At 38.9% G+C, this 15,244-nt stretch overlaps 1 protein-coding gene across 3 annotated transcripts in view; it reads right to left on the bottom strand.

Moving 5' to 3' along the window:
• The window catches only part of cntnap2a (contactin associated protein 2a), a 338,398-nt gene that overhangs the window by 83,704 nt on the left and 239,450 nt on the right, over positions 1–15,244 (bottom strand). For all 3 annotated transcript variants that reach the window (XM_071485431.1, XM_071485429.1, XM_071485430.1), the window contains one exon: positions 14,781–14,865. In XM_071485431.1, coding sequence (XP_071341532.1) covers positions 14,781–14,865 — 85 coding nt within the window. The remainder of the gene's footprint in view (positions 1–14,780; positions 14,866–15,244) is intronic.

Here is a 15,244-nt window from a genome sequence, read left to right on the forward strand (position 1 = left end):
GAGGCTTAGAAAACACGAAACGGAGTTGAGATATTTTGTTGCCTTTGACAAAATACCCTCGCATGTGTGTCTGATTTAAAATACAGCATAAAATCTCAAAACTTACATGAATACATGCTCTAAAACCATCCAAACCTGAGTGTGACTTTTTAAGGTGAAATGTGTAATATTCAATAAAAGCACGCCAACAAACTCAGATAGCTGTATGCAAATTAGCAGAAGAAAAGACCATGTATTGTGCAAGCAAATACGATCTTCACCTGTCTTTTTGATTTTGAAAGTCTTTTTCAACATTGTGACTGGGCTACATAAGTATGACTCAGAATACCCATATGTCTCTGAGCAGAGCAAACGCCCCGGACGCATGAGACACAAATTGTACATTTGGATCTTATAAAGCTTCAGAGAAGAAAATGTGCTTTCATTGAGATAAACTGTCTCTTTAATAACCAGCCTGCAGTTCACAGAGACACATATATTTAAACAAGACTATTATATGGCTGGACTGCATATGGTCAATGTGCAAAATTGAGGACATAGTTGAAATCTGTTGTGGAACTGCTGTAAACACCATCATCATCATGTCCTATTCTCTCCTCCTCAGTGTGCTCACATACACAATATTTTAATACAGCTGAACTCCCAATAAAGCTGTACTCATTTACATGTTTTTCTGTCGTCAGACAACGAAACAAGTATTAAACAGTGACTGAAACATGGACAGTAACACTGCATGTTGACCTCCAAGCCATTTCCAAGCTGCTGCTCTGCTGCTAAAAGTTTAAAGACAAAGACTGTCCTGTGTTTTTAGCTGTATTTAAAACTAAAATTATCACTCAGTGAGAAAGTCAGAAGCAACATCTTTCTTATTTTGTCTGTCACAGCATACAGCCTCTGTCTGAGATCCATAATGGGTTTCAACTAATTCATTTCCTCAAAAAGGGGGTTTATTGACCTCAACTGCAGAGGGTAACAGGCCTTTATTTGGTGCAGGCTTGTATTAGAGGCAGCTATTTATTTCTAATTTCCTTTGTTTAACATGTATAATTGATCATAGCAGAATTTTAGTACAAAGCCTTGTTTTCATTCATAACATCAGACCAGACACCCTCTCTTCAAAGCTGCATTCTTAATCATACCACCTGTCATTTTGTGGATTATTTTCATCTTTTATCTTAAGATACTTTTTTAAAAATAAAATCTGCTTTGTTGTGTATGTTTTATCATGTTTAGTCAAAGTAAATGGACACGTAATGGAGGGGCTTGGATACAGTAGATCTCATCCAGGGTATCCATAATGGTCAACCTAAACCCATAATAATCCCTCACAAGTTAAAGTTAAATCCATCCAGTTTCGATGTGTCTGTATTGAACAGGTGCTATCATTCCTTTTGTAAAACACACTCAAATGATCGTTTGAAAAATGTTTTTTCATTCAGTCGAGGGCCTCCATGCCTTGCCATATGGCTACCTTGTCTGTTTATCTAACAACAGGACTGTGTTATTGATTTTTTCTTCTATTTTTTTTCCTCTCATCTTCACCCTGAAACTCCAGTGTGTTAGTATTTCTGTGATGAGGCTTTGTTAAGGCAACTGTTTATCAGTAGAAACCAAATCCAGCCCTAAATTTCTTCCAGCTGAGAGTAAAAGCACTGACTACTTCTTAAAAGCAAAAGATGGTACAGAAAAATAAGGTCCTGAACAATAAAAATCCAAGCAATTACAAAATATTAAAATATAACACATAATGATAATCACATACCTATATGATATCAACATTGTATCCATAATGTGGTTTTGATTCATTCTGTTTAGCACTGAATCATGTTTGTAGTTTTGGCCATCATTCAGAGCACTGGGCGTCTGTGCAAACTAAATATCATATCATACAGGTTTTAAATAAGTTCACATTTTTATCATATTATTGGGAACTCAAAAATTCAAAGGATACGGCTGGTGATATTCTATATTTTTATTGTTATCAAATCAGGAAAAAGTTGGTCTTTGTTGATAACAAGAGACAAAGAAACTCACCATATTTATCCTTTGAAGTTATTTCTCCAAACATCCACTGTAAATATTCATTACATCTTGAAGATATACTAACTGGTGTAAATTCACACTACCATACTTGTGTGGCAATACAGTTTTATAATGCAATAGCAAAGGAAACACTATTGTTCCAGTAAACATAAAATATACATGGTAATGGATTTAGTTAAGTTTTCTATTGTGCTGCTTTTTGCTGTCTTTTTCATTCTTTACTTTTGAATAGATTCCTATTTGCACAGTTACTGGGGGTATTGAATAAACATCTTTTCACAGAGGTTCTATTATAACTGTGGTATCCAGTTATGGCTAGTTAAATTGTTCCTTGTGACTCTCTCTCTCTCTCAAAGTATGAGATTAATTAAGGAGCCTACATCTATGACTCAGATATTAGGGCTATGTCAAGTTGATCACAAAGCTGTCATTTGCTGATACGCAGGAGGATGTCATATGCACGAGCACCCAGGAATCGTACGTGTACACAAACACGCAGTGTGACACATGAGGGATACGCACATAAAAACACACACAAACAATTGGGGCTGAGTATTTACAAGAGAATGTCCTATGGTACATCAACATCCGATAAGACAAACATCATGAATATTCATTAGTTTGTTTATTCTCCCTGTGTGAGAGACAAGACAAAAACCGCTCCACAGCAATGCGTTATCAGCACAGCGCAACGCACTCTGACACAGGCACGAACCGCACTCTGACATTCGCTGACATCAGTATAAACACACTGATATTAACACAATGCTACATACAGACATTAGGTTCATGAGAAAACAGAAAAGGCACAAAACAAAGGCACAAACAAACACATAATGCTATCAAATATCTATCAAAGACACACTTTTTAGGAGATAGGTGCACACTGATGGACACTTGGAGCAGATTTATTTCACACAGATACAGTATCTCTCAGCCTCCCCCCTCCCATATATATGACGACGGCAAAACTCAACTTTGTCTCTCTAACTTTCCCTGGGTTAATTTAAGAACCCCTCAAGGTCAACTTGGATAATCAACTTTCCTCTCCGTGTTGCTTCATTAGCACCAACGAGTGATATTTCCTCTGTCTTTCTCCTGTTGTTTTTCCAACTGGTCTAATCTCTCTGTGCCCCAATATCCCGCTGTAATCCGAGAGCTGTGCTAAAACTGCCTCCAGTGATCGCTACATACACACTCACTGATGCCAATAAACTGCTCTTGCTGATGCAGACTCACTGCTGCATACATAAACACTACTGCCTCTGAAAATACTCCATGGATCATAATGTATATGAATGTATGTGAGGGAGGGACAGGTAAAAAGGCAGCATGCATATAGAAATGCATGGATGCACTTCTTCATAAAGGAGTGGGATCCTCATGCTTGTGTGATCCATCACTGAAAAGTCTGTCTGTTGATCAGTTCATGGTCATAAACCACCGTGCATCTGTTGTCCCGGGCAACCTTGAGGAGGACAAATGGAGATCCGAGGATTGTTTAGGAAAGCTTCATAATTGAGATTAACCCCTCAGCTCACCACAAATGAGAAGACAATATTATAATTACTCTTCATGTGAGCTGTTTCTATTTTTCCATTTGCTTTTTATCTTTTCGCCAGGCAGCGGCCATATGGTGTATTGTTTATGTGTGTGTGGTTGGCGTGTGTGTTCGCACGTGAACAGGAGCAAGTGCAGCTCAGAAAATCCCATTAAGGAGGATATGAATTGGTTTGCTGTGTTATTCAAGGCTTTCTGGGACATTAGTACCAACATATCTTTCAATGTCAGAGCGAGTGGCAGAAAACAAACTAATCTGCTTCTACTTCTTCCCGTCTTCCTCCTCTTTTACTTATTTTCTTCCCTCTCTGTCACTCTACATCAATCTTTGTCTCACACGCCACCTTGTCTCCATTTATTCCCTCTTCTCATTGCTATGCTCCAACAAGATGCAACTTCTTCCTTCGTCCTTCTTTCTGTCGGTCCTCTCCTTTTCTCTTCACACAATGAAAGTGTGTACAGGGTCATTTTTGGGAGCTGCACACAGGTTCCAATTATGCTTAGTGTTATGCTGTCAATATGTAAACTTGTGAAGTAAAAACCAGGGAAAAAGGATGGTTCCAGATCAACTTTCTCCCACTATCTTATGTGCTCACAGACAAATAAAAAAATAAGATGCATATATATATATATCCTGGTCTCCGAGAGAAGTACACAGAGGATTAAGGCCAATTATGCTCTGTGTATACTAAAATCCAGGTGCTTGCTTTTTTCCTCAAGAACAACAAAAACACACAGCTATACACTGAAAACACAGGCACACATGCTGACTGTTGTAACAGCTGCACAGCATTTTCTTCTTTCACATAGAAGCCCAATGCTTGTCTGTATGAAAGGTGCACTGTGTTGAGTATGAGACATCACAGAAAATTGCAAAGATTGTTTTCCTGTTAACTTGATTGCTGTTCTTCACCACAGATACAAAGTATGTGAGAATTACTGTATACGAGCACATTACCTACAGAGCACAAAAGACACAATAAAATCAACACTGTTATTAACGCTGTAAGAGATCATGATAGAGTTAACAGCAGAAACCATCGCAGTAAAAGAGAAAATGAACAAGACAAGAAATTTTGGAGCACTGGTAAGATTAAAAGTGACAGGTAGAAGTGGAACAAGAGTTGAGGGGAGGTGTCCAACAAGTTATTTTAACATTTGCTCTATATGTGGAGGAAAATTGGACTAGGCTATGTTTTGTGGATGCTGGAAGATGTCATAGTGAGTCTTCTGCAAATTTCTGTGCTGACCAATACAGACACTGATGAGGTTGTGTGGTGTAATCACTAAAATAAAAATAAATAAAGTGGCAGATACCTGCCTAAGACTCTCCATGACATCTTCCACCATCCTCAAAACACAGTTCTAAATTTCCTCCACATACTAACCAGGTGTTGCAAGAACTTACTGGACATCTCTCCTTAACTCTTGTTCCACTTCAGCCATGATGTTTCCTTCGCCAATTCAAACCACTGTCACATTCACACTACACATGCTGCACAAGTCTGCATCATGACTACTTACTGTTGTCCATGCTAAAAAGCTCCCGCCAACATAGGCATTGACAACTCAACCTGGGCAAGAAGGCTTCAGACCTTGGACCTTTGGATTTCACTGTATTTCCACATTTATTCATTATTTTATTTATTTCTCTTTATATTTTCAGATTTATTTTATTATTCTTTTACAGATTTATTCTCTTTAATAGGATTAGCTACTTTTGCTAAATGCACGAGGACCCACTTGTGCGGCAGCTCAGTGTAAGAACAGTTACATCTGAATCCCAAGCAGGGTAAATTCCAGTGACCTGGACCTTACCTTAAATCACACAAAAACACAAACAACACAAACACAAAAAACAAGAGCATTTACCTCAAAAAGTAACTGTCTGACTTGTAAAGTATCGCTTAATTTGAAAATGAAGGTAGTGGGTGATGGGAGATTTTATTTTGCTGCAAAGCACTTGAATATCTACTTGCCCAGATGAAAAAAGACAAACCTGGCCACATCATTATCACTTTGCATTAATGAGATTTCAGTGCAGATTTGTTAAATCTTAAAGGTCAGATCTGTGGCGCATTAACACAACAGTGTATGACAAAAAAATGCTATGAGGAGACAAGCCCTGTAGCCTATATTTTATTCATTTAATTGTGAGTGAACCAACAACCTGACTTTCAAAAACTCTGTGTATTCCTTTGAGTGACACACTGAACCGCCAGAGCTATGAAAATGAGAATTTCCCAGAGGAGATCAATAAGCTATCACGTTCACTTTATCATCACGCAACGCGCTTACATCAGAGATCTCGCCCACTTGAATGCTAACCATGCAGAGCTTCTTCTCTCAGGAGATTCAGATTAATGCTGCCATCTAACAACACTCTCCACCCAGTAATATTAGGAACATGGACATCCACAGGGGATTCACACTGATAACAACGAATACACACACACAACCAAGTGACAACACACTCACAGACATGCACACACATTCCTTTGAAGGGAATATATTTGGTGCATCAGCTAAAGTGCCTTATGAAACACACACACACATGCACACTAACACACACACACACACTTCTACTCACACCATCATAAATATAGTCAACACTGGTGGATTGGCAATTCGTCTTTAAAGACAGGAAGCCAGAGCAATAATACATGTTGTTAGTTTGATTTGTTGGAAGCTCTCTGTGCATTAATGCCTGTGTGTGAGTGTGTGTGCGTGTGTGTGCATTGTATTAGTGTGTGTGATGCCTTTGTACATGTAATGCCTAGGGCGCACCCTTGATGAGATGAGATAATAATAAATATATGGGAAGGAAAATGTCTAACAGTGAGAGAGGAAAAGAAAAGAGCTGCAGAAATAAAACAGGAATTGTATGTTTTTTTTAATAAAAAATTATTCGTCTACTACTGGTGTGTGTTTTTTTTAATAATATCTGGGTTTCTGTGAGTTCAGAGACATAATGGGCAGGAGTGCACAGCATCTATTTTCTTGCTCTTTCTCGAAAGATCCTTATTGTTTGGGAATTTCTTCTTTTTACAGTTGCAGCTTTGTGCAGCTTAAACTCTCTCAACTAAAATACAAAATGAAAAACATACTGCCACGCCTCTTATAACTCACCTGAGCTTCAGTTCTAGGAGACAATTAACAAGTTTAATGTCTTATGTTGAACTGCAATCCACACAATGACTGTAACAAAACCATTAGCAGACTGTTCATAATATGATGTGCTTTTGTGTATAGATTATAGACTCCCTTTGCTCTTTATATTGACTGATGTCTAATTCTGCCTAAAAAGAACAAAGGCAGGAATCAACTGTTCATGAGCACTGTTTGAACCAGATCTGAAACAAAAGCTTGTAATCAGAGGTGTGAGGTACAGCATTTTAAAACATCAATGTCTATTCTTTTTTATCAAGACGGACAAACATTTTTATTTGCATAATGAACTACATGTTAAAACTATTTGAGGAATTGAGAAAGTGTCATTATCCCAATCACTTCTGTAATTTGAGAGCAACCGTTTTGGAAATGAATCCAAAGGCTTTTAACACTAATGACACAAAAACAAAAACAAATTCAAGTCAATATTTAATTTCAGAAATTTAAAATCATATTAAATCCAACTAGGCTAAAGTATTACTTTTGTTGCTTGCCTTTTCATCTATTGTAGATTAAGAAAAAGGTCAAATAAAATAAAAGTTAATTCAATGCTAGCATTATAAAGAATGGACACATACTGCCCAGCTTTTCCATTTTCATTGACAATTTTTGATTTGTAGTTCTAATTATGCGTCCCTGACGCTACTTATGTAAAAGATTGAACCATAGCAATCACTGAGCCTAAACACTGAGGAAGCATTAGCTAGAATGTTTGTGTGTATTATTCTTCTGCATTACAAATGGATAAATAAAGGTGGACTTCAAAAGTCTACTTCTACCTTTGTGTGAGAATCAGTCTACTTCTAGCAAAACAGGGCCCTGAGCACCTCATGCCATTTGATCCTTAGCTGTATCCTGAAATAGAGCGCTAATTTCAGGTGCCGGCAATTGCAGCAGGTACATCAGACAGATTCCTCTCAAGGGAAAAATATGAGAATGTATAAACTATTTTGAAGGAAAGCACAGTACCTTTCATAGAACATTATTTATATTTTTTATTTAATTTATAATTGTATATTATTTCTAGCCTCTACGGGAGGGAATTAGCTTAAACATATTCTCGCTTGATTGATTTTTAGGAAAGTTTCTTGAAGATAAGGCTTTTCTTAATTAATTCGTATGCACATTTTAACAAATGCATTTGTTTCTTCTGCTCAGGTAAGCTGCTCAGATAGCTACTTATTGTCTCTGCTTGAGTTAAAACAGAATTTGCGCTCTGTGTACAGGGAGAGGATATTTAACATGCTGTAGGAACGCTACGGCCTGTGGGCAGCAGGCATGGTTCGCTCATTTACATAGGCAAACACACATAAGCACTGAATGAGAGAGACGGGGACGTACAGGCTTTGAAAACTGCACACACACACACACACACGCACACACCAAAAGCTTCACTAGCATCTGGTGTTGTTTTTACAAACAGTTACGCCACAGACACCATCCATCCACACAGACTGACATCAGACAGATTACACACTTTGGCCATCGCTCAAAAGGGAGCTCCCATAATACATATAAAAAACTCTGCCACCCATGGGACCCTCATGAGTTTGTGTGACTGAGAGACTGAAGGAGAGAAAATGACAAACACAATGAGAGAGAGAAAGGGGGGGGGGGGGGGTAGAGAAAAGGAAAACAGTAAAGGAAATAAAAGAAAAAGAAGAGAGATGTTGCCCTGGCAAACACCTTATTACTCCAACTTAATGTACTGTAAACTGTTATACACTTTTCCTTCGACACCTGTGCCAGTGTAGCTATAAGCTGTAAGTGTGGCACTCAGGTAGACAGACATGGGGCGGGATAAGACACACGACTCTGTCAACCCAACATATGACAGCATTATCCCAGGCAATGACGCATTACCAAGGCAACAGCAACCAGAGAGCACACATTATGGGATGTAAATGATTTGGGCTCCTCTGTGACGGATCACACTTTGTTGCTCTATTTCTTGTACAGTCTTTCTCACTGAACACCACTTTGTCACAAAAAAGCTCACTCGCTTCACACAGACAGACAAACACACACACACGCACACAGACACACACACAAACACACACACAACCCTGCAGTTTCCTATTAGCAAACCTTCTACTACGACCACCACTGATGTCTTCAAATGTCTCCTGTTCTTACCTATCTGAAATGGAAAAAGGGTTTCAGGCTAATTCCATCCATTAATTTGCTGTGCTATATAAAGCCTAACTTTACATGTCGGCCTCTTATCAACTGAGCAAACACCCCCAGCTCCCCTGCCCCTGGAGTGGGGGTGAAAAAGCTGCCTGCAACCTTGAAGGGTGGTGGAATCTCATCAGTGCATTTAAAGCAGGGAAAGATAGGAAGATAATTTAACGTTAATTAGCTAGATGGGTACGAAAAGGAAGGTAAAAAGAAAGGCGGACACTGGGGTGATGGGGAGAGTGAGAGACGCCTGAGGACTCTGGTGATAGTTCTCCTTTCTCTTGTATTTCAATATATTAGCTCTTGTTCTCTCTTAGCCTCCGACTTGCTTCTTGCCTACAGCGCTTTCACAAATTAATGACACTGTAACCAGAACATTAGTCTGGTAATGAAAGACGTGGCACAATTGGGCACAACAAGCTAGTAAAAATGAAGAATACATACAAGAGATGTAAAAATAAAAAATATTAAACCAAAAAAAAAAAAAGCAGGTATGAGTTGACTCATTGCAGACAGATTAAAGATTGTGTATTTTACAATAAAACATAATTAGAGACAGATTTTTACAGTTCAGTTGGATGTCAGCGAGCCGTGTTCACATTTCACAGCAGTGCACCATTATTGGTACCTGTTGTTTTTGTAAAGAAACACAAGAGCTGAAAAGCGACAGTGAGAAAGAATAGCGGGAGAATACCAATTGTCTGCCACTGCTGCATTTGTAAAGGTTAATGATGAACATCAAAAACGACAAACAACAGAAAAAATAGCAACTGGTTAAATAGTGGTGCTGAATGAAGTCATTAGGGTGTAATGCAAGATCTGTGAGAATGTGTGTGGAATATTACTGTGGCTGGCTTGCTGTGACTTGTGAGGTAATAACTGAGATCAGAAGTGCCCAGAAGGAACGGACTGTAACAATACCGCGCATACACACAGCCTCATTATCTTCAACCACACTCATCTCTTATCTCTGACCACCCTGGTTTCTTTCCTATCCTCCTGTGTCCTTCACTCTCTTTCCTTTTCTGTCTCTCATAACCGTTTTAACACAGCCTGTGTTTCTGCGCACGGTTGTTATGGGTAAGACTCTAATACACCAGGCTTCTTGAGCCACGACATAACACAGTCAAAGCATTTACAAAACCTGCTGCTGAGACACAGGTCAGCTCGTGTGTTACGTTTAATTTATCTGACAATAAATGATATAGGCTATTCACTCCCTGTGAGCAGTACATATTCATTCATACAATGCTGAGGGAAACTCAATAAACAAAAAACAACTTGTTTACATTTGGTGCTTTAACTGTTGTTGTCACCTCTGTGGTAAGCAGGTTAATCACTGTTCCACTGATGGACCAACGTATCATGTGCTTATCAGACCTTGATATCAAGGTCAGTAGTGTTGGCCACAGCACAGACCCTTTGCTCAACCTGTGAATGTGGTGTGTTGACAGCTTTCTGTTACAGGAGAACAGGGTTTTCATTTGCTCTCCTTTCATTCTCTTCACTCTGCAAATTTAGTTTTCTTCTGTCCATCAAGTCATTCTATCTAGCTGCCTTGTCTCCTACTTACATGCCTTTTTAGCGACCTGTAACATTTTAACAGCCAATAAATACACTAACATAACAAAATTCTATAATGTCATTAACTCCTGAAATAATGGCACTTTTCATTGATAGCATTTTTTATGAGGAACATATTAACTTTACACATGACTGGACAGAAATTGCTTTGACAATTGTAACTTTATGACATCACCACAGATTAATTGGATGCTGTTTTGCTGACAGGAAGTGAAGGCTTTTCCTCGCAGAGAGGAAAGAGCTAGATATGCAGCCCTTTCAGCAATCTCATTTTGAAATAGTCAGAATATTATCTCAATCCATTAACATTTGCTGGAGTGTAACATTAACATTTGCAGACGATAATTTAAACTTTTATGTGTAATGCAGTCATTGATAGAGCAATTTATTGCAGGTTACAGAGGATTCTATCCAATTCCTTTATTATGTTATTATAGACATGCACCTCTTGTGTCACAGCTTGCTACTGAATCACATTACAGGTCCCTGACACCCATTAGCAAAACGGTGAATCTGAAAAACTTCGCAACATTAATATTTGCAAAAGGCACTTGTTAGCTCAGCCAGCAATTTAGCCAAACCTTCTTCATATAAGCAGAAAATGTGTGTGTCTGTGTTGCCTCTAAACACTGTGTGTAGTAGGCACATGTCTTGCTGAAACACAGTTCACTGGATTAATGAGCTCATTTATCTGATAGGAACATTTCTCTCTTCATTAGTCTGGATGCTATAAATTATGTTATTAACTGCTTCAGGCAAGTCTGAGAAATAAAGAGACAAACAACGTGTTTTCATAAGTTAACAAATCTCAGTCTGAGTCAAACCAAGTATGTATATCCATGTGAATAAAGTTGGCCGTGTCTGTGTGTGAGTGAGAAAGAGACTGAGTGGGAGAAGAGTCGAATTAATATAGTAAAGTATGTTTAATCTATATGTATTTTTTGGGTTGCTGTGTGTGGTTGTACTGTGAGACAATTTAGTTTCACTGATCAAAAACTTCAGATTGTGTATCACAAGGTAATTTATTCAACAGAACTTTTATTCATTTGCACCATTACTCTAATTCAGCCCTGACAACCCAAGAAGTTATGTTCTTATTGGACAATTCTGTGCCTCTCGATTTATGTCAAATGTCAAGGCTGAGCGACGGTGCAGGAAGTAGTGTGCCCTTTGTGTAGTGAGGCAGAAAGTAAGGGTGGTGAGGTGGTGGATCAGCATGTAACATATCTGATTTCATTCTCCCGAGAAGAACAACATAGGTTTGAACCAAAGGTGTAGATTACTGACTTTTTAAAGCAGCCTGCTGTGCATACTGACTTCTAGTTATGAAATTGAAAGAAGGAATGAAATTGCTTTGTCATTTTAGATTGGACTTTGTCGACCTTTTGAGCCAGCTGTCCTCTGATGATATACAGTAGTCACAAGCTTCAGCATATGCTTCATCCAATCTCCTCTGCAGCTGTGAGTGTGTGTGTGTGTGTGTCAGAGAATGATAGATGTGTGTTTTTATCTGTGTCTGTATCTGGCTTGGTTGTGCAGGCTTTGTGCCATTGGTTGTTTACAGGTCGTTTACGCTGAAAGGAATGATGCTAAATCATTAGTGAAGGGTGCTAATTCTCCTCTTAAAGCTGTGATTCCAACACTAATGGAAATAGTGTTTAACAGAGTGAGTGAAAGGACAGCGGCAGAGAGATACGGTCAGGGGGAAAAAAAAAAAAAAATTAGATTTAAAAAGCAAGAAAGAAAATAATGTGAGGTAAAACTGGAGGTGAAGAATGGGAGCAAGGAAAGACTGAAGGCTTGAAATGGTAACTTAGATGAGCGCAGAGAACAAAGTGAGAATAAGGGAGAGGTAAGTGTAGAGTAAGTGGTGAGAATTGATGGGTAAAAATTGATACATCTGGATGCAGAAGCTGATGGGGAGTCATGGAGAGAGGAAGAGCAGAGATTCAACAGGGGTTGGGGGGGATATTGCCTGAGTGTGTCCCTTTGAGGCTTTGTGTTCGTGTTTTCTGCATGCATCAGAATCAAACTCTCCCATTATTTTCACCTTGCAAATGAGTGGATGCTGGACAGGGATGAGCTTTGTGTGTGTTTGCAGGTGCATGATGTGTTTGAGTGAGAGAGAGGTAATAAAAAAAATGATAAAAGGACAGAATACATGAAAAAGGTTAGGAAGGGGTCAGACAATTAGGAAAATTACTGCCAAAGTCCCAAATTAAGGGTGTCACTGGTGGCAGATTTTAATTTCCATTTAACGGTTCATTTATCTCCAAAATGCCAGCCCCAGTGTAATAGATGAGATCTGGATGGGAAAAAGGTGGAAGTGGAAGACTAGCAAGTGTGTGTCTGTGTACAGACACGTGTGTGTGAGTATGCCTATGGTTCACAGTGGAAATGCTGTTGACAGTGTAATTTGATGAAAGCTGACAGCTAATTTATGAAGCATATTTTTGGGTAAACGCTTTTTCCCGGTCCTACTCTGTCCGTCATTTTAGACTGGTAATTGGATTTCCCTAACTTACAAGGTAGTGAATTAAGAATAAACTAGTTAATGAAGGACTGACTGACTGTGTTTGTGTTGTTGAGAGAGGGGTACTCGCCTGTGTGTATGTGTGTGTGTATGTGTGTTATGTACAACAGCATTTGAAGTTTGAGAGTAAAAATAACACATTTACAGAATGTGTGTCTCTGTGCATGCAGACAATGTTTGTGGGTGTAGATGCCATCTCTCAGAGCAGTGGAGGTTAATTGCAAAGTTTTGGTCTGCTGCACTAATACCCAACTATTACTAACCACCTATTGCTTTATTCCTACTCAGTCAATCAAGGACCATGGACACACATATGTACACACAAATACACACACACAGGCATACATCTAACAAACCTGCAATCCTCTATGCCTCCCTCACCCTCTTTCAATTTCTTCTCACTCAGTCTAATTGGCAGGATTGTGTTGTCTTTATGAACTGCTATTCTCTAAGGTGGGTCTTTGTGTGCACGTGCGTATGCACTATATGTGTGTGTATATGTGTGTGCGACTGTGTGTTGGACAGAGGAAATGGAGGGAAATGGCAGAAAATGGTTCTGACAATGACAGCAAGCTTGTTATTCTCAAAGCGAGAACCACACAACAGTGTGAATACACACACATACACACACACACACACACACACACACACACACACAGATGTCTTCCTCAAATAAAATATTAGACTAAATACCAAGCTCTGACATACACAGAGCAAAACAAGAGCAAAAATGCTGCTGCCTATGTGTCCTCTGTCACCACCACCACCGTTAGCTGCACAGCTGCAAACCTTCCTCTCGTTTCTTACATATATAAAAACAATTCAAACTCCTGCTTAAACTCCACTAAACCAATCATAAAACAAATCAAAGGTATCTAATCCAGGGCAAATCTGGCACAATTCAGCCATATCACAAATCAGCCAAACTAATCCAAACCAAACTGACACACCAGGCCTCGCTCAAGTACATTATAGCCAAACTGACTAATGTAAATAAATGTAATCCAAGTTAATCTACTCAGAATGAGCCAGCTAGGCCACAACTCATTTCCAGTGGTCTGTTTCAATACTTTCCTGTGTAATTCCAGTGCTGAGTAAAGGCAGGATGAGGGCAACAGTTCAAACATTCAGATGGATGACAAATTAAGAGGCAAAACCAACAAGGGGTGTCGTATTAAGGAGTTGGGTCATAATGTGCAGCTAGAACAGCTTTAAAGCTCCTCGGCTTTAAAGCTGCAGAACTCACATTGAGGGGTGGAACAGCAATTTTCCAAAAGCTATTTGCATTTAGTGATGTGATGAAAATCTCCAGTAGGTGTTTGCTGGGTTAATATCTGGTAAACTCAATATTATACGATTCCCATCATTTTCATGCTCATCTTTCTTTATGTTTGTATATTTCTGGACTTTCTGTTCATGAAATGTTTTTATTATGTTGTTTATGTACATTCAGGTCTCTATTGAAAATTTGATTTCTACCTTAATGTGATTGTCCTGAATGAATAAAGGTAAAATAAATACTCGTTTATTCAGATTTTTCTTTTCATTTGTCTATAGTAGTGCCAGAAAGGATGGAAGGAGAGGGGACTCGATATGAATTTCCCATCAAAACCTGACTATGTGACAAAAAGCAACCATTTTGTCTGTCTCAAGGCTGTGTACTTGTATTGAGTCAGTGGTGAATAAAGATGCCATCTTCAGGCTTTACCTGGAGTGTTGAGCAGTCTGGACTTTTGACAGCTGTAGGCGATTTGCTGCTCACAGTATTCTGCACTGGTGGTGATAGCTGTCACCTGGAAACATAAGCATGGATAGTATCATTTTATCATATCCAACCAGACAGGTCAATTTCATGTAAGAGTAAATTACCGAGCTTCAAAATCCAACAAAGTGCAGTGTGCCGTTGTTTTGATTTGGAGAAGCTGAAAATGGAACAAGGGTTCCTCACAAATTCAGAGGGAACATAATTACAGGAACGATATGCTACTCAAACCCTGTCATCTCATGTAGCACAGTGGTCTTGTACACTGTTGCAAGTAGAAACTGCTGTCACTCCTCACTGGAGTGTTGAATCCTGTGAAGTTCACACACAGTTTGTTTTTGACTGTGAGTGACAACCGCAATCTATAACCACTCACCAGAAAGATTAAATTATTGACTCCTGAGTGTGAG

Source organism: Trachinotus anak, unplaced genomic scaffold, assembly GCF_046630095.1.
Source record: "Trachinotus anak isolate AG129_WGS33_773 ecotype Australia unplaced genomic scaffold, CSIRO_AGI_Tana_v1 ptg000009l, whole genome shotgun sequence".
NCBI lineage: Eukaryota > Metazoa > Chordata > Actinopteri > Carangiformes > Carangidae > Trachinotus > Trachinotus anak.